General features: G+C 42.1%; 1 protein-coding gene across 1 annotated transcript in view; it reads right to left on the bottom strand.

The window, feature by feature from the left end:
- The window catches only part of LOC308299123 (KN motif and ankyrin repeat domain-containing protein 1-like), a gene marked incomplete at its 5' end in the record, with an annotated part of 34087 nt that continues 12777 nt past the window's right edge, over positions 1-21310 (bottom strand). The window contains 8 exons of the mRNA XM_080742846.1: positions 1-210; positions 1088-1186; positions 3005-3205; positions 4478-4620; positions 8829-9048; positions 13802-13889; positions 15173-15322; positions 17161-17269. Of these exons, the coding sequence (XP_080598972.1) occupies positions 151-210; positions 1088-1186; positions 3005-3205; positions 4478-4620; positions 8829-9048; positions 13802-13889; positions 15173-15322; positions 17161-17269 (1070 nt within the window). The 3' untranslated portion in view covers positions 1-150. The remainder of the gene's footprint in view (positions 211-1087; positions 1187-3004; positions 3206-4477; positions 4621-8828; positions 9049-13801; positions 13890-15172; positions 15323-17160; positions 17270-21310) is intronic.

Genomic DNA, 21310 nt, shown 5'->3' with positions numbered 1-21310 from the left:
AGCACGGCACTCGGTGCCGCGCCCTGTAGTAACTCTGAGGACCCCCCTTAGGGGTCCCGGACCCCCTGTGAAGACCCATGCTATATAGTATGGCCTATTGGGTCATTATGGCAGCAATGCAAAAGGTCACAAGGTGGTGGGATATGACTCCTATTCAAAGATGCTTCTTTCACCAGAGCATAAAGGGAGTGATCTGCCCCGCGCTGGCCCCTAGAGGGAGACAGAGAGAAGAAAACACTCAGATTAATATCATATTAACCCATTAGGACCTGAAAAATACCTAAACATATCTTCTAAATCATAATGGTTTTCTGAAAAACGTATGTTTCTTTATCCGTGGTTCTTTTAATGTCAAGGACGCCTAGAATGATATGTATTTGACCACGGAACCCCATCTCAAAATATTTTGTTCCATGGACCTCCAGAAGCAAAGATTTGAGTTAAAAATGTTCGCTTTAAAAGAATACATATTCAAAGATTTGCACACACACTTTTTCAAAAATAGCAGGTCTAATAAGCTTGTAGATCTGCTATTTTTGAATAGCCAAAGTATTTTATATGTGTCATAAATATAAACATGCAAGGGCATGCTCGCATGTTTTAACAAGACATACCTTTTTAACTGTTTTTTTTTTTTGCTTAGTCTTTTTTTCCCCTAGGTCTTTTACTCTATGCCTTAATCCGTTTTGAAATGTACTTTGTATCTGAAGAAGGGTCTAATGTTGGTACAGAATGATTTTTGTTTATGTCTTGCCATCGTTTTTAATGCCAAAATGCTTTTTCATGTAGCACTTTGTGAAGTGGGTCCCCCAAATATCTGACAAAACACTAGTTTCTACAGTAAAAAGTTATAAATGAAGTAGTCATTGTATGTTTTCTTTAAAAACTTGAAAAATGTGTATACTAAGTTATTTCCATTGTTCCAAGCTGGAACAAAACCAATCATTAAAATGTACAGTGGTCAGATGAGTGGGCAGTGAACACTTTCAAAGTTTTCGAGTGGGACCTGATTCAGAAATACATTGGGACTGAACCAAGTAGGCCTACAGTATGTTATTGAATGATACGTATCAGTGGAGTCACTAACCCCGTGCTGTCCTTTGGAGAAGTTGACATGTGCGTAGAGAAGCACAGCAATGTCTTTATGTCCAGCCTCCAACGCTATGGACAGGGCAGTGCTTTCATCCTGTGTGAAATAAAAAATCAATATATGTGTGTTATACACTGGAGAGGGTTTGATACAACTAAAACTTATGACGAAAAATGTTCGTCGACTATAACTAGCCAAGACTCTTAAGTAGGCTTAAAAGAAAGCATACATGATCATTACATGCTTAACCACCAATTAAGGTCTTATTATATTTCTACAATTGCTGCAAATTGCATTTGCAAAACCTGTATATTGGGGCTTAAAGAAGAAGAAGAAGGGTAAAATTAAGGGTACAATTAAGCCTGATAACGATGTACTGTGCATGTTCACATCGTGTATATTTCCTTTTAGTTCCCTGCAAGCCAAATGACGTCATGGTGACGTTATGATAACGTCCTCCGGTGACTCTAGTGACTCCGGTGACGTTCAGAACTAGGCCTAGCCCCATATAGAACCTCACCCGTCGCTGCATACTTTTGTGCTCCGAGATGAGGTCCTCTGGTCGAACGGTAGCCCCAACCGTCGCTGCATTCGAACAGACATTTGACCAGACCATTTGGTTTCCAGTGGAAATAAGCTTAGTCTTTTCATGGATCTCCTTTTAGTAGACCTTGTACCAGTGAACTGTACCGTCATGAAACTGTACCTTTTCCTATGCAAACTTCTAATAAAGTCTTCAATCAATCAATCAATCAATCAGAGGATGTGCTAATGCTGCCATTCCGGCTGCAACTTCCAGGCTTGTAAACATTACCAGCTGACAAAACTAGCGATTTTAAGGGGTTGTTTCATGCCGCGGTTCATGTTTTATGTACCGAGGTGAGGTTTTCACAGTCTGGGAGCTCGGAACTGCCGTTACTTTTTGGACAAAATTTCATTTTGTGTGTTTTCCAACTGTGATGTGGAGGCTGTCGCACGATTCCAGCGGCCATGTTTCTAGGACCTCATCTCGGAGCACAACAGTATGCAGCGACGGGTGAGGTTCTATATGGGGCTAAACTAGGCCAGATCACAGCCCATATGGGGATGATCTTGACGTCATTACCAGGACGTCATATGGATTTATAGGGATTATTGTTATTGTTTGTAATGTTAGTTGAAATATGAGCATGTAAGGTTATATTCTGGGACACATCTGACTAGTTATGATATTTATCTGGCCTCGATCGGACCCTCTCTGATTAATCCAGGACATCCATTTTCGTGGGCAGGATTTATGTTGGTTGAAATCAGGTGATATTCTAGGCCAGATCCGACTAGTCATGGTTTGACTTGATCTGGCCCCAATCTAGACGTCACTGATTGGTCCAGGTCCAGACCGTGCTTGCTGGGTGTCTAGTAACACATCTCACAAAGACTGAAATTCAGTTTCCCTAGGAGAATCCGTTACAGCTGCTGAAAGTTGGGGTCCCATTAAATTTACTATACAAGATAAAACACACCAAAATAAATATGCTTTAAGTAGCATGTGAGGGGTCAAACTAGGGGTTTTGTGATGAGTCATCACTTTTCTCAGTTTTGTGGGAGCCGCCTTTACCCCAAGGAATGTTTTTTGTGCAAAACAAATGATTGCAATGGATTCAGAATCATGAAAAAACCCTAGTTTGACCCCTCACATGCTACTTAAAGCATATTTATTTTGGTGTGTTTTTTCCTGTATAATTTAATGGGAGCCCAACTTTCAACAGCTGTAATGGATTCTCCTAGGGGAAACTGAATTTCAGTCTTTGTGAGATATGTTACTAGACACCTTTACAAACACATTGGTGAAGAAACTTTGTGGTAAGGAATTTATTCCAGGACTTTTTAAGATATCCCCCGACTAATAGGGCCAATTGAATTGAATTGACTCACGCTGTCGCTGAGGGCGGCGTCGCAGCCCGGCTGCGCCAGCAGCAGCTTGACGATGTGGGCGTGGCCGTGCTCGCTGGCACACATGAGCGCCGTGGAGCCCTCGTCGTCCTGGAGGTTGACGTCGGCGCCCTGCGCCAGCAGCGCCTGCACCATGTCCATCCTGCCGTGGCTCACCGCCAGCATCAGCGCCGTCTGGCCCGCCTGCCGGACACACACACAACCAATGGGTCAAAGAATATAGGCCATACATGGGCAACTGGCGGCCCGGGGGCCACATGCGGCCCCCACCTTCATTTAATGCGGCCCACAGATTAATACCGGAATACTGATATATTATTGATTTCAGCTGTTATAATTCCAAACATGACCTGCTTTCCTTCAGTCTATATTAGTAGCTTAATGACTAGTAGGCTATAGTAGTCCAATGTATGAGCTTGTAGATCTGCTATTTTTGCTTCTTTTGTATGAGCTTGTAGATCTGCTATTTTTGTTTATTTTTGTATGAGACTAGAATGACAATGTTGGACGTAGCAATATGTAATGTGGCCCTCTGGAGTGAAGGTGGAAATATAGTGGCCCTCGCCATCATCAAAGTTGCCCACCCCTGATAGAGGCCTATCGCCGTTGTCAGGTGGAAACCTTGTATGTCCAAAGCCGTACGTTTTGTAATTATTGTTTTAAAAATGATTTAAAATAGTTAAAATAGCAGATCTACAAGCACACAACGCCTCACGGTGCAAGGCGTTGTGTGCTTGTGGGTCTGCTGTTTTCACTAGTTTTGTGCGAGAGTGTTGTATATGATGAAACAGGGATTTACTTTACAAAAAAAGGTACAAATTTGAAACTTGGAGATACGAGGTTTCTGCCCGACATTGACAATAAAATATATATTGTGGAAAAGTTAATTCTTTAAAAAAAAAATACTTTCGTATATTCTAGATACATTGCTCATGCGGTGAAATATCCAAAACCTTTTTTTGTTTTCAATTAGATTTTTATGGCTTACAGCTCATGAAAATCAAAAATCCATATCTCAAGATATTAAAATATTACTCATGATTTATAACAGAGAGCTTGTAGATCTGCTATTTTTGAAAAAGTGTGAAAAGGTGTGCAAATCTTTGAATAGATGAATTTTTTAAGCGAACATTTGTAATTCAAATTTTGCTTCTGGGGGGTCCCTGGAACTAAATACTTTGAGATGGGAGGGTCCGTGGCCAAATACATATCATTTTGGGGGTCCTTCACATGAAAGAGTTTGAGCGCCACTGACATAGAAACATATAGGTTTTTCAAAAAAACCTTAGGAGGGATTTGAAATATTACACACATTTTGACGATTTTTCCAAAAATAGCAGATCTACAAGCTCGCAGCGCGGCACTCGGTGCCGTGCTGCGAGCTTGTATATCTGCTATTTTTCCATAGTTAAAGCACCCAGGGCCCAGAATTTGGTGCGACACCCGTGGACCAACCTGACTGGCCTTGGCGTTGACGTCTCCTCTCCTGAAGAGCTCCTCCACCACCCTCATGTCTTCTGGGGATTCCACAGCTGCCAGAGCGGCCAGCATGATGGGTGTGTAGCCCGCCTGGTTCTGCTGGTTCACGTTACACACCTCTATGGTGACGGTAAGACAGCAAGACGGCACAAACAGAGACGGACAAAGAAAGCCAGTTGAAGGAGAAACGCGTAAAGCACGACCACAAGTCTGGTTTCACCACATGACCCCAGTGTTCCTACTCTAGGGCAGTGGTTCTCAACCTTTTCAGGCCACGATCCCCAAAATAATCATGTTTTAACTGGGACCCCCCCCCCCCCCCCCCCCACCCTGACGAGCACTAACAGTTGAGGCATTACATTTTGTATAAAACGGTTCTATTGTGAAAATAGCCGATCTACATGTTCACAACGCGTTGTGAGCATGTAGATCTGTGTGTTCTGCCTCTAATATTTGACAATATTTGAGCATGTAGATCTGGGTGTTCTGCCTCTAATATTTGACAATTTGGCCAATGTTTAATTTACCATTTTAGAGGTACTAAAAGCCCTTAAATTGTCACTTTGGAAATGTGTATACCCTCTATACACTTAAACGTTATGCTAGTTTGTTGAGAAAGCAATGTTGCACAATTAAGTTAATCACCCCCCCCCCCCCCCCCCACCTCCACATACACATGCACATACACATGCATAGACTTGTTGATTCTGATTGTTTTTAAGACCTGACACTTCTCGTATGATAAATAGTGAAAATAACCTATCGACATTTTTGACATCATTTTTACATCTACAAGTTGTAGATTTCTGGATTCCCTCCAAACAGACAAGGCCTCACACCCCCCTGTGGCGCACCCCCAAGGAGGGCCCGGACCTCAGGACCTCATCTATTTAGGGAAATCTATAAATCAGGGAAATGTGTGCATGTGTGTCTGCACTGGCGTCATCCAATGGGAAAACCCTTAAAAAAACACAGAGTGACGCCATCAATCGGGTGATGACGTCATCATCACCATAAAAGCCAATGAGGGACCAGCAGTCTTGGTGACGTCACCATCAATAAGTGTGACCTGATATAAACGTAGAGGGTGATGTCATAATATTGAGCCATACAGTATATAAGGGCCATGAGAGGGGCCATCTATGCCCGCAGCATAGCATATGCCAGATGGGCATAGATGGGCATGAACGGGCATACAGTATGTCTGATAAGCTTAATGATTGGTGGATTGATGAGCTTCACATGACACTTTGACCAGACTATCAGTGATTGGTCAGGTTTCACTTCACTATAAAACAGGAGAAGCGGGCATAAACCTCTAGTATTACTAAATTGAATTGAATGTGCCAATTCTTGGCCATCTGGCCAGTCAGTGATGTATATGGGACCAGTTACTCATACAGTATATGGAGACCCCTGCATGATAGTCAACAATGTTATGTCAAAACATGCCCATATATGGGCATTACCAAATATGGGCATTCCCACATATGTCCTTAATATTGATAGCATAATATCCTTAATAATGTCCTTAATATTGATAATATAGGAATCTCCATATATGGGTATAAAATGTATGTTAATTAGTAAAGCCAAGCAGGGCCTTGGCGAGTTAGGGCCTGGGTTTGATGCCTGGGGATCTCCATATATGGGCATACCCTAACAGGGCATCATCTGGGAATGCCCATACTACTGTATATGGACATGTAAAGCAGGCTTTTGGGCCAGTTAGGGCCTGGGATTGATGACATCAGAAAGTGGAACAGGAAGTGATGTCACAGTGACAGTATGGATATCCAGGGTTTGATCTTTGATGAGGTGATGTAATGTGACATCACTTCCGTTACGGAGGGACAAGCTACAACATTTCTCATGGTATACTGCGACCTTCGGTCGCAATCAAGAACATAAGCGTAGAGATAATTCATAATAACAAAAGAAATCCTGTATACTGTACATTTAATACATATGGACTGCCTCTTTCTCCCCCATCATATACTGTAAAATTGTAAGGGAAAAAATAATTATCTTAACTGAAAAACGTAAACAAAAACTAGTTAAAAAAAACTAGTAAAGTAGAATAGCATTTTTCCACCATGTGATATCTGATGGCATGCATTCATTCAAATACCCTTTTCAGTTGTAGGAATCAAGGCGTTTCCCGCGCAATCAAAACTAGTCTTAAGTCCATTCCAGTCCTAAAACCAAATCTAAACCTCATCGCGGCTCACGTCTCAGTCATCGCTGCCAGTTCCCACCTGGTGTCCTGTGGGTGTCCCGAATGTTCCAGACCGCGCTGAATAACCGATAGCTTGCATCGTGTCTTCAGACTAGGACTTAAGTTGTACAGGTCGTAATCATCATTTGTCTATCTGTATCCCCCAAAGAGGATGATACGCTTCTTCGTCGCAATCAAAACTATTCTTAAGTACGTTCCTAAAACCAAATCTAAACCTCATCGCGGCTCAATCTCGGTCATCGCCGCCAGTTCCCACTTGGTGTCCTGCGGGAGTCCCGTCTGTTCCAGGCCGTGCTGAATAACTGCTAGCTTGCATAGCGTCTTCAGACTAGGACTTAAGTCTAAGATGTACAGGTCGTCATTTGTGTACCTGTATCCCCCAAAGAGTATGATACGGTCGTCCACCATGCAACAGCACATGCTGGTCATCCTATTCGGGCCTGTCCCCTTGGGGTCGACCCTCCTCCAGGAGGAAGTCTCTGGGTTGAATTTCCACAGATCGTTGAAGGTCCGGTCCAGACGCGAGTTACCGCCAAATATGTACAGCTCTCCGTTGTAGGCGAAGGCCGAATGATCCTCGCGTCCTTCGGGGAGAACATGCGGCGAAGGCATGCTCAGCCAGCAGTTTGTCTCCGTGTCAAACACCCTGATGTTGTTGTAGTAGGCCTCGTCCGCATAGCCCCCGAACACAAACATCTTTGTCCCGATGATGGTGGCCGAGTGGCATTCCGAGACGGGCGACGGCGTGTATCTGGCGGTAATAAAAGACCAGACCATCGTGGCGGTGTCCAACTTGTAGATGTCGTTAGTCCATCCAATCTGCAGGCTGAAACCTCCGAAGATATACATGACGTTCTCCAGGACGCAGGCCGAGTGGAGCCGCCTCGCCTCCGGGACCGTCCCGCACACCCTGGGCTTGAACCACCTGTGGTTGTTCACGTCGAACGCGTACAGGTCGTTGCAGTAGCCCACCGTGAAGGTGACCCCTCCCCAGATGTAGACGATGTCTTCGATCAGCACCGACGTGTGGCCCCAGCACATGTAGGGCGGGCCGTTGCCGTTGGTCCCTGGGGGCAGCTTCCTCCAGCGCAAGGACACAGTGTTGAATTCGTGCACGTCGATCTGACCCACGTTGTTGTAGCCACAACTCTTCCCCCCAAAGGAGTACACCTTGTTCCCCACTGCCACAGCAGCATGGTAGTACTTCTTTGATTGTGTCTTCAGAAACACTGTCCAGCGTAACATCTCTCGCACCAGGCCCCCCGACCGAGGTGGATCAATGCCAATTCTTCAAGTCTTCTTGCCCTCTGCGAGAATGAACAAGAATGCAGTCGTGGTGCAAACACTTCTCCTTATATTGACGTCGGCGGCACAGACGTCACACGAAGCTTGGCCAATGCCGTGCATTCTGGCGGCTTGGGTTGGCTTGGCCAAGCTGTTACTGATGCTGATAAATTATTAGTGTGGTTGCCAGTAGGGCAACCAGTCTATTGTTCTAGCCCGAAACACAAACATTGCGTAAACAAATCAGGAAGCAGCAAAAATTATTATGGTCAACTTAACAAATCAGGAATCAGCATTCTCTGTGACGTCACCATATAGAGTAAGCTAGCCAATCAGGAAGCAGCAAACATGATTACGGTCAACTTAGCCAATCAGGAAGCAGCATTCTCGGTGATGTCACCATTAGAGTAAGTCCATTGAGTTCAACCATTTGGTCAAGTTTCAAGGGTCCACTTGGTTGGTTCCATTTGTGTACTGTCAGAGTTAAAGGAGTAGTTCACCCATAAAATGACTTATTTTCAAATATACACCCCATGAAGCATAGAATTTTTCGCCACATTCCTGAACCAATAATTTGATGACCGGCTGAGTCTCCGATGAGCAAATCATCAAATGATCAGGAACGTGACAAAAACAAAATAATCTCCACGAATTCAAGGCTTTGTGGGGCGTGTAATTGATGGAAAATATGTAGTTTTTGATGTAAAGGTTTGAGAACCATTGGTGTGTGTGTGTGTGTGTGTGTGTGTGTGTGTGTGTGTGTGTGTGTGTGTGTGTGTGTGTGTGTGTGTGTGTGTGTGTTACCCGCATCGAGGATCTTCTTGACGATGTGAAAGTTGGAGTGAGACACGCTGTAGTGCAGCGCGGTGTTTCCGTTGCCGTCGGCCATGTTGGCGACATGCTGCAGGACGGAGGGAGAGATGAGCCTGAAGGCGGCCATGTAGTCCTCCACCAGCGCCCGCACCGCTCCCTTCTGACTGGACACCCTGAACCACTCCTGCTGCAGCGTGTGCAGGCAGGACCGCTGAGGACGATGCACACAACATCAGGAACATATAGACATCAAAGGGGGCTTGAGCCCCTGCCCTTTTACCCGTCTGTAAAAATAAGTGCCCTCTCCAGACCATGAATGCCGTTTTTGCCAGACCCATGAAATGGGTAGGCCTACATAAGCAAATGTCGGTCTGTCCCTTTTCTATATAAAGGGTATATATGATGATGACATGCCTACAAAAGGCATGATGTCATAAATGATGATGACAGACAGGGGGTCTGGCACAACCAGGTTGACCTGGTCTAGTTACTATGGTGAAAGAAATGCAAATGTCCTCTTTCCATGCCATGCCTGAAGGCAGCATTCAAGAGAATTGCCTTGTCCAAACTCTCCTGAACTTGAATGCAGCACCTTATGCTGAAAGAATTTCCCTGTGTAGAAATAAAGGATCGAAAATAGCCGAGCTCCAAGCTCACAACGAGTCGCAGTGCGACGCAAATGCCCTCTTTCCATGCCATGCCTGAAGGCAGCATTCAAGAGAATTGCCTTGTCCAAACTCTCCTGAACTTGAATGCAGCACCTTATGCTGAAAGAATTTCCCTGTGTAGAAATAAAGGATCGAAAATAGCCGACCTCCAAGCTCACAACGAGTCGCAGTGCGACGCGTTGTGAGCTTGGAGGTCGGCTATTTTCTATTTTTTTTTTTACCAAAAGGCCCTTTTTGAAATGTCAGCCCTGCCTCTCTAACATTCTCTGCACGTCCCTGCACAACATGACAAAAAACAAAACTAATAGGCTCTATGCACAGAGGCCATATTGGAGAAAAATTGGACCCCTCCTTACTTCCTTCACAGGCGTTACCAATGAAATAAGCCCATTTTCCACTACAGGGCCGAACCAGAACTAGAACCAGAACTTTCCAGAACCAAGAACTTTCAAGAACCTGTGAAGTTCTGCTTACGTTTCCAATATAACCAGACCTAACAGGGAAGGTCCAAAAAAGAGCAGCAGCGCTGCTGGCCCCGCCCATAGGTTCCCAGAACTAAAGTTTAGTACTAAATCAAGGGCAGGACCTAAAAAAGGTTCCCAGAAAACAGGGCTGTGCGCTATGGAAACAAAACCAGAACCAAAAATAATAATTTCAGGTTCTGGAATGATTAAGGTTCTGTTCCATTCTGGTCAAACAGAGTCAGAGTGCTGATACTGTGCATGTTGGCTCACTGGAAACACTCTGCTACACCAGTGGGTCTCAAAGTGTCCTTTTGGGGGTTCCAAATGGCCCCTTATGGGTCTGTAACTTTTGAGAGTGTACACATTGAACCAAATGGACCCATACGTGTCCATTTGGTTCCATTTGTACACTCTCAGAGTTACGGTGGTCCTTGAAATCAAAATGTTTAAGAACCACTGTGTTACACTAAATGGAACCGAGACTTAATCATTGGTAACACCTCAGAAGGAAGTAAGGAAGGGGCCCAAATTCTTTCCAATATGGCTGCTGTGTATAGCCTATATCAAGTTATGTTTGGACCTCAATAACGATATTGTGGCAATGCCATCGAGATGTTGCGATGATACTGTAATATCAACATTTCTTTCGACGTTTCAATGATTTCCAAAAAATATCTAAAAATAGCGGACCTACACGTTGCTCACAATGCATCCTATTGTGACACGTTGCGATGCTTGTACTGTAGATTTTACTTTCGTTTTTTTTGCTATTGTATTTACTCTTTAGAATTGTTTTATTTTTGTAAATGTTTGACAATTGTTTTAACACACACACACACACACACACACACACACACACACACACACACACACACACACACACACACACACACACACACACACACACACACACACACACACACACACACACACACACAGCAAAAAAAGCCAAAAAAGAGCCTGTTTTGTAAATTGCTATAATTCACAGTGCACAGAGTCATTTGAATAGCCATGTTATAATTATGGGCACGAGTGCAAAGCATTTAAAGAGCACAGACACTGGTTAGGTTGAGGATCTTAAAGCATTGGTACAGTTTATCTATAAACATCTTTATTTAGCCTATAGCCTACCTGTAGCTAAATAATCAAATGAACAATGTAGTGTACAATACGTACAATGTTTATGTACCTGTATGTGAGAGTACCATTACATATTTGCACACCCCTTGTTTACAGTGGAGGGAAGTAATTGACTTGTACTCAAGTACTGTTAGGCTTATAAGTACAATTTCGAGGTACTTTTACTTTACTTGAGTGTGAACATCTTTCAATACTTATGATTTTTTTTTACTTGAAACAAAGGGATTTTTATATTGTGGTGTTGCTACTAAGTAAAACATCAGCACACATCTTCCAATACGGCTTCATTTTCAACTTTTGCAGAAAATAGCAGATCTATGTGTTCTCAGCGTGTCGCAATGTGACGCGCTGTGAGCTTGTAGATTGGCTATTTTCAACAACGATATAGACAAGAGACAAAACAGAAGAGACACTTGTATAGCGCCCTGAGGGACTCCTCTCAGCAAAAGTATAGGGTTTGTGTGTGTGGATTAAAGGGTTAAATGCATGCTGGCAGGGAGGGTGTGTCGCCGAGACACAAAAACACAACAATAAGGAAGTTCCTCAGACTTGACTTTTTGTTCAAGAAATAAGTCCAGGAAAATTATAGTGTGTCCGTCTAGCTGGGCTATATATACACACAGTAGTATGTCCAATACCATACTGTCTTTTTATATTACAGTCTTGAACACACCCTTCCCCACTGCACACGCCCACTCATCTACACTGCCAAATCCTCAGTGAGCATTTAACTCTGACAGGGTACACATCTAACCAAATGGACCCGCATTCCATTTGGTCAGTGGTGGAGTTCTGTATTTATTTGTAAAAGTAAATCATACTGCAATGTACAGTAGAAATACTCTGTTAAAAGTAAAAGTCCAGAATTCAACATTTCCTTCAGTAAAAGCACAAAAGTATTGGCATCAAAATATGCGTAAAAGTACAAAAAGTACTCATTATGAATGTCCCATTTCACAAGGTTTTGAATGTAGCTTATAAAATGTATAAAAGATCTTCTGATCCTGCCACATACTAGCGCAGTGGTTCTCAACCAGTGGTCCGGCGACCACCAATGGTCCTTGAGGGGGATCCAGGTGGTCCCCAGCTAAATGATGGAGAGTAGGTAACCAAATGGACCCTTAGATCTTTAACTCTTGAGAGTGTAAAATGAAACCAAAAGGACCCTTGCCAAATGGACACTTGCGGGTCCATTTGGTTTCATTTTACACTCACAAGAGTTTGATTATTGTTATATCTCTGCTAAGTTAATTTACAAGAAGTCTAACAGAGTCTACACAATTGCATAATGTAGCAGAATAGTTATTTTGATCAACATTTTGAACGACTGATATCTGTTCTATTGTACCACATCAATACAGCATGGAATTGTGGACAAGATCTGTCTGAGGGGCTAAATCTCATCAGATGGTGGTCCGTGGCTCAAATGTTTAATCAATAATGGACCTTGATATGAAAATGGTTGAAAACCACTGTAATGTACTGTACATCACGACCAGTTGGTGTACCGTGTAGGCCTACTTGTATATCATGGCAGTGGGGGATGTACTTACAGTACATCCGCTTGGCATGGCTTACTTTCATCACTTCATCAAGCCATTTCCTACGTAAAATATCCCCTGTGTTCCTATTCCTCTCACTCACAGAAATAGATCCCAGATTAGGGGCGTCAATTGGGTATGGCAGGGGTATGCAGCTGCCATACCCTGGGTCCAGGGGGGAAAATAAAAGTTACTTTTAAATATAAATCCATGAATGTCTCTTTGTCTATCTGCGCTGGTTATTATGTTGTTAAATTACAGTACTACAAATGCAAAATGTAACAAAATGGTCTTCTCCCCATCTTGACAGAATGGTATATTCTTAGGTTCCGCAGGTCAGCTGCACAGGTGCAATGCATTATTGTTAATTGTGGCCCGTTTAACATGCCACGTTTAGCTTAGTCTGGGATCACTTCACTTTTCGGGCTTGTAACCGGTCTGGAGCGGAAACCACAAAACGTCATGTTGTAGTACTCAAAGGACTACAATTTGGCCGGAACTATCCACCGGAAACAGTTTTAACCCAAAATAATTCCCCTGCGCTCAAGGACATACTTTTAGGGCCTACCTAATAAAGTCCTTGATGCGGAGTAGTTTTGCTTTTGAAAATGTGTTTGGTATATGCATCTTTTAGTCCAACTCGTAGCGACTGGAAAGACTACACTAGGCTATCGAGCATTTTAATAGAGATTGGGGAAACAAACGGAGGGAACCAAATCAAAGCGACGCCGCTTCTTCTAGTGGTTTCCGCGCTTTAGGCGGAAACCAAACGGCCTGTTGTGAACGAACACCAGGCTTTCTCTCAGAAAGCCTGGTGGGCGAGGTTACGTTTAGCTGCACTTGAACAACCGTTCCAGACTACCATATCCAGCCCAAAAAAACGTAGAAACCTGTGTAAAAACAGCCAAAATTCGGTGTTGTGAGCATGTAGATCTGCTATTTTCACAATATAACCGTGTTATCCAAAATGTAATGCCTCTTATCCATGAGGACTCCCATCTTTGCCATACCCTAGCTTTTGCTGAACTGACGCCACTGTCCCAGACTACTGATCTGTGTATCAGGCAAGACCAGGCCAAAGTGTCAGCATTGAAAAGACAAATATGCAAGACATAAAAAGCAGAGGAGAAAGGATAAAGAGCAGTACTTACTAGTTCCCTGGAGGATAGCGCCTTGTCATCGTTCAGGTGGGTCTTTAAGGCGTGACACGCAGAAATCATCCTATCACTTAATTTAAACCTTATAGGAATAAAGAGTTACCGGTTATGAAACATTATGCACAATATCCTTATTTTTTAACATATAACATATAATATCAATCTTCTCTTATGGGCATAATCATGGCACATACTATTTTGAGATGGGGGTCCATGGCCAAATACATGGCAATTCAGCGGACCTTGACATGAATTTGTTTTGAGGACCACTGACATTATACAGACATTATAAGTAAAATGCCATAATGTAGGGGCACGATGAAAAGTTATCAAAGAGCGTTAGTTATTTTATAAAGTGATAACAGGTCAATGAGGAGGCATTAATAAACAAAATTATTCAATTCAATTGATTTGAGTAACTGTCTGTAAAGCAGTGCACGTGTGACTGTCTACAGCCCTTGCAACTGTTGCCTCAAAATTGTATGGGTCCCCAATAAAATGAGCAGGTTCGATTCCCTGGCCTGATGGCCTAGCTCAGGGGTGGGCAACTTTGATGATGGAGAGGGACACTATATTTCCACACCCACTCCAGTGGGGCCACATTGCATATTGTTACTGTCGAGCAAAAACCTCTCCTCCAGTAAGAGTAGCAAAAACAGCAGATCTACAAACTCAAAACGTTTTGAGCTTGTAGATCTGCTATTTTTGCTACTTTTGAATTTTAATCCTGAATTATCTTTTTTTTTTTATTGGAATCTTGAAATGTAACATTTTGATTTAATTTCAAATCCCCTTAGTTATACTTATGTTAACTTTATGAATTTAAATACCGGTACAAATATAATTAAAGCGGGTCATGTTTGCATGTTTGGAATTGTAACAGCTGAAATCAATAATATATCAGTATTCCCATATTAACCTGCGCATCAAATGAATTTCGGGCCGCATGTGGCCCCCGGGCCGCCAGTTTCCCATGTATGGCCTAGCTTTTCTGCGTGTCCCTCCCTGTCTCTCTCCCCCTGTTCCCTATCACTCTTCACTGTACTATCCAATACAGACAGACTCTCTCCCCCTGTTCCCTGTCACTCTTCACTGTACTATCCAATACAGACAGACTCTCTCCCCCTGTTCCCTGTCACTCTTCACTGTACTATCCAATACAGACAGACTCTCTCCCCCTGTTCCCTGTCACTCTTCACTGTACTATCCAATACAGACAGACTCTCTCCCCCTGTTCCCTATCACTCTTCACTGTACTATCCAATACAGACAGACTCTCTCCCCCTGTTCCCTGTCACTCTTCACTGTACTATCCAATACAGACAGACAGACAGACAGACAGGTAAAAGCTTTGCAGACTCCTACTTTGGCTGTGCATTGGAAGCAGCTCTCCCCTCCCCCGCTGGTCCTAGATGAGACAGGCCGGGCCCGTCCCTCCATTTTCTGCTCCGATTCCAGTCCTCTTCTGTGTCCTCTCTGCTGGGAGACCCACACGACGCTGACACGGGATCTAACCTGGAAGCACGCCATCGTTAGGCCTGTCACAATTATTACATAATCGTCTAATCGCAATTGTTTCACATAATCACAATTATTTCACATAATCGCAATTATTTTCTCATAATCTCATAATAAATTTCTCAAAAACAGTGGAAATAGCAGATCGGCTGTTCCCACTATCAATGTTCTTTTTATAATCTAAAGTTGTCAAATGTGTCAGTCATTTCTTTGTATATTTAGGTCATGTCTGCCATGTGCAACTTCAAAGCCTAAAAGCCAAACAGAAATGCAAATGTCAACGACAAAAACACAATTAAATCGTTAATCGCAATTATTTGAGTGACAATTAATCGTCATGTAAAATATCATAATTGTGACAGCCCTAACCATCATATTCCAATATAGTGGTTCTCAGTGCCAGGGGTGTCGCACCAAATTCTGGGCCCTGCTGGGTACAAGGGTTCACTCACATTTTGTGCTTTAACTATTGAAAAATAGCAGATATACAAGCTCACAGCGTGGCACCGAGTGCCGCGCTATTTTTCAATAGCTAAAGTATAAAATAATTAAGGCCCCTCCACCTTGGACCCTAGTAACTCTGCTAGATGCCTAAACTGTAAACTGTAACTGTAAACTGATCAATGGAATTAACATTGTATTACTTTAAGTTCCTATTTAGTTGTATAGCAATGCAAAATAATTTTTCAAGGTTTTAAAGGTCTTAAAGGTTTTAAAGTTTTCTTTTCATGTTTCCTGATCTCAACTACAAAAAACAAACAAACAAACAAAGAAAACTGAACTTTCAACATTCAGTGTTTTTTCTGTATTCTGTTTTATTTTATTTTATTATTATTATTAGGTACAGAAAAGTGAGTTCATTGGCCTCTGGACAAAAGCGTCATCATCCAGGGGAGGGTGTGGTTATAGGGGAGGGTGTGGTTATAGGGGAGGGTGTATGACCTTTGCTGTTACTTTCCATTGTGTTTGGATCGTTCCAATGCACCATTTTTACCATTTACCACTTTGATTGTTGCGTTTCAAAAGAGGAGACGAAAGTTCCTGAACTACAACACCTACAGGAATCTAAATACATTATCTTTGCAACATCAAAATGCAACAGAACACAGAGAGAAAAAAAACCCTGCCATGGCTCACTGGAGTGGAGTTTTCAGTGTTAACATTTTAATACACGTTTTAAGGACCAGGACAAAGACTGTTATGATTGGTAAAAACAGCATGTCATAATTGCTTTAAAGAAAAATCTTTTTTTATTATTCATTGGTTTATATTAATGTTACAAGTCTTAGTTTTTGGCCAATTATTTGGGGGGGCCCTTGAAATATAGACCAGTGGTTCTCAAACTTTTTGGGCTTCAGCACCCCCCTTTTCCCGATACCCCCTTTAATCGACAACAACATTTTGATGAGAAAATACTGACATCAAAAGTCCAGTTTTTATGTCAATATGTTGAACATAGAATTAAGTAGCCTACCCTATTGATTTCTATTTAGTAACAGCTGTGCTAGTCAAATGATTTGATTTGGTTTAAAGCTTTACATGGCAGCATGTTCACATACATATTATGTCAATGTTTTATCGTTAAACAGTAAAATAACTGTTTCCACTTTCTCTCAAGTACCCCCTGTAGTGCCTCTGCGTACCCCTAGGGGTACACTACACATACCCCCATTTGAGAAACACTGATATAGACGATACACAAACACAATGCACACAATGCAGAGAAAGCTAAATCAAAAGTGGACAAGGCCAAGAGCTATATTAGCATCCATTGTCATTTCAGCAGTCTGCGTTAAACAGAAAAAAGAAAGTTGGTCATGTGATTCTGTTCTTACCCTGCGGTCACGCCCATAAACTTTAAGCTCTTCCTGTTGCTGCCGCAGGCTGGCTCGCCATCTCTCTTCTTCATGATGGACCGCAGCATGCTGGCATTAGCAGGCCTGTCTGCAAGACACGCAGTGGCGTCAGTTCAGCAAAAGCTAGGGTATGGCAAAGATGGGAGTCCTCATGGAAAATAGGCATTACATTTTGGATAACACGGTTCTATTGTGAAAATAGCAGATCTACATGCTCACAACGCCTCGCAGCAGATCGTCTATTTTCACAATGTCTGAAAAAGATTTTTTTTTTTTCTTTTTTTTTTTTTTCTTTTTTTTTTACCCAGGTTTCTACGGTTTCTTGGGCTGGATATGGCAGGCTGGAATGGTTTTTCAAGTGCAGCTAAACTTGGCATGTTAGTAAACGTGCCACAATTAACAATAATGCATTGCACCTGTGCAGCTGACCTGCGGAACCTGGGAATATACCATTTTGTCAAGATGGGGAGAATTCAAGCGTGGAGAATATAATTATAATATATTGTTAAAGTGATCATTTTGTAAAATTTTGCATTTGTAGTTATTTTACTGTAATTTAACAACATAATAACCAGCACATATAGACACTCATGGATTTATATTCAAAAGTAACTTTTATTTCCCCACCCTGGACCCAGGGTATGGCAGCTGCATACCCCTGCCATACCCAATTGACGCCTCTGAATACACGCATGGAACTCAAGACTCATTATCCTCTTGCATAATACGCCACACAATACCAATACAATGTGACATTTGGAGGGTACCCATTATGGTCGATTTAACACAGTGAAGGAGGGTTAATAACAGTGGTGGAAAAAGTACTCAAATGTTGTAATTAATTAAAAAGTATCAATACTGCAATGTAGAAATACTCTGTTACAAGTAAAAGTCCAAAATCTACTTGAGTAAAGGAAATTGTTATCAAAATGTTCTTAAAGTACCAAAAGTATAAGTCGCGCTGCGACGCGTTGTGAGCTTGTAGATCGGCTATTTTCAAATAGCCTGGGTATAAAATAGGGCTAAAGTGGTTAATTTATGTTTTATAATATAATTTATATCAGCAAAGTAACTAGTAACTAAAGTTTTCAAATAAATGTGGACTACAAGAACAATATTTGGAGTGGAATAGAAGTAAAGTTATTGGAAATTGGAAAGTAAAGTACAAATACCACAAAATTGTACAGTACTTTACACCACTGCGTAATACACCACGTCAGTGTTTCTCAAACTTTTACATTTCAAGGTCTCCGCTTAACTCTGACAGTGTACAAATTGGAACCAAATGAACCCGGCAGGGTTCATTTGTACACTGTCAGAGTTACAGACTTGCATGGGTCAATTTAGACCTCCCTAAAGGAACCCACAGAGTCCCTGGAATCCACTTTGAGAACCACTGCACCACACAATACCAATACAATATGTGACATTTGAAGGGTACTCATTATGGTATATTTAATACAGTGGTGGAAGGTTTAACAAGTGCAATTTACTCAAGTACTTTACTTGAGTACGACTTTTTTACTTTAACATTGCAGATTTAGATTATTATTATTATTATTACAAAACATACTTTAACCAATAACACCAATACTTTTAATTTTTTACTCAAGTCAAAACTTTAACACAGTTTTACTTGTAACAGAGAATTGTTGTGATATTGCTACTTTTACTTAAAGAGTAAAGAAATCTGAGTAACTTAATCCACCATTGTTTGTTTGTATAAAGACAACCTTGGGACACAAGACCCATTGTCCTTGCATACATACAGTACCCACAATACCGATATAATGAAGGGTATCTATTTATATTACATATAATATCTATTCCTCACTATGAGAATTAACATGACTAGTTGGTACTGTATGGTAGGATTTAGTTCGATTATAATTCATAATACAGTAATTGCGGGCTTTGCTTCAAGCTTTGTTATGAATATGACAGCCTCATTATATAAAAAAAGCATTCTTTCACACAGACATTCCAGAAAACCAAGTCAATTTTAGGCCGTCTGAAGCCACAAACTGCTATGTAGTGCAATATGTGTGCTTTCCAAAACCCGACATCATTCCAAACATTGCAAGTGTACGCCTCAAAGAGGAACTCGGAGCCAAAGCCAAGGAGAGATCCTTCTTACAATTCCTAACAGTTTAAAAGCTAGCTAAGCTACAATCCAGAACGTAATTTGAATGAATAAAACATTACAATTGTTTTAACCCAGTGGTTCTCAACCTTTTTCTGGATCAGTTAAGTGGTCAGATGGGTGGGCCGTGTGCATTTTCAGAGCATTTTTGCTATTTTAATGATTGGATTGTGTTCCGACTTGGATAAATGTAACTAACGTAGTATACATTAACGGAGTAGTTCACCCCAAATGACTCTTTTCTATCAGTTACACACCCCATGAACATGAAGCCTTGAATTCATGGAGATTTGTTTTGTTTTTGTTGCATTCCTAAGACAATAATTTGATGACTGGCAGAGTCTCAAAGAGTTTGAGTCATCTGTATTTTGATTGTCTTGAGTACCAGCTCTTATGCCTCAACTTAAAGGCCTGTCCATACTGTCTCTGACCACCGTACTTTTCGTTGGAGAGTTCCGACTTTGCGACGTGCAACTTTCCGAACTCTAAAGGACTTTGCACACTGCTGCGTTTTTCGGGGCGAATATCGGAGTGAATTTCGGAGCACGCAAATAAAAAAATCAACCTCATGTTATGTCAGTCACGTTTGCACACTGCCGCCCGTTTCGCGCACCACTCGGTCCCTTGCTCTCTCTATCTCTCTCTCTCTCTCCTTGCCCTGAAAAACGCATTTTGCAAAGGAAAACGCAGCAGTGTGCAAAGACCTTAATTCGGGGTAATGCTTTTCAGAAGGTGCGAGTGACATCATTTTGTAGTTGAACCGGACCTTTCCGACGAAAAGTTCGGTGGTCGGAGACAAGGACAGGCCTTTAAAGGCCCAGTTCAGGGAATTAAGCTATTTCTTTATAGACACATTTTATATGTAGAATATTCATTTCTGAAATACTGTTAAAAAAATTGGAACTTTATATTGCAGCATTGTGATATAAGACTGCTTTACGTTTTTTAATCATAACTGGGGTGTCATATTTTAATGCTTGTCACCGTGGTGCGTAATCTGCGCATCACGGTGATAGCTATTAATTAATTACATTTGATAGGCTACCGAGATCAGTTACTAGGCAAATTCCTCCCTTCTTCCTGCTAGCCTGGTCGCTAACGCTAACACTGTTGTTGTAACGTCCACACTGCTGCTGCTGCAGACAGTGCTCCCCCCCACCACACACCGACCCACCACACACACACACACACACACACACACACTGTGCGTGTGCGTGCGTGCATCAATCCACACTCCACTTTCACTCTGACATTCCACAGATTCCACAGACCACGGCGTTTGGTTAGCAGTTAGCCTAGCCTAGCGTTCCTTCTCCCCCTGTATCTGTGTCAGACTGGTGCGGTGATGAAGCAGGCAACTGCTCAGGGGCGTCAATTGGGTATGGCAGGGGTATGCAGCTGCCATACCTTGACTACAGGGGGAAATAATAAAAATGTACTTTTCATCGTGCCTGTTGCTAAGGTATGGCAACATGACTGGTGTCATAAGACACCAGTCATGTTGCCATACCTTAGCTTGTTCTGAACTGACGCCACTGTCTGCAACTGCTGCCCCTCTCAGCCAATCACGGTGTGTGTGTGTGTGTGTGTGTGTGTGTGTGTGTGTGTGTGTGTGTGTGTTGCGTGCGTGCGTGCGTGCGTGCGTGCGTGCGAGTGAGAGTGGTGGAAAAAGTACTCAAATGTTTTACTTGAGTAAAACTGTAAAATTATCACACTATACTGCATTGTGGAAACTAACTAATGAAAATAATAATACTCAAGTAAAGTCAAAGTGCCTGAATACAAAGTACTTGAGTAAATGTACTTAGTTACTTTCTTTTTTGAGTATGTACTTCAGTGCCTTTTTTTTTTTTTTTTTTTTTTAAATCAAGAAAACCAAAGTGGATACTTCTGTGAATGGGCGTGGCTTCATTGTGTACATAGGCCACGCCCCTACAGTCCTTGTCAGAAAGGCCAGAAAAATATGTATTGGATTTGACACACTTT

The sequence above is a fragment of the Nannobrachium achirus genome (assembly GCF_963921795.1).
Source record: "Nannobrachium achirus genome assembly, chromosome: 15".
Lineage (NCBI taxonomy): Eukaryota > Metazoa > Chordata > Actinopteri > Myctophiformes > Myctophidae > Nannobrachium > Nannobrachium achirus.
Note: the sequence above shows the minus strand (reverse complement) of the source record. Positions and strands in the feature narration are given on the sequence as shown.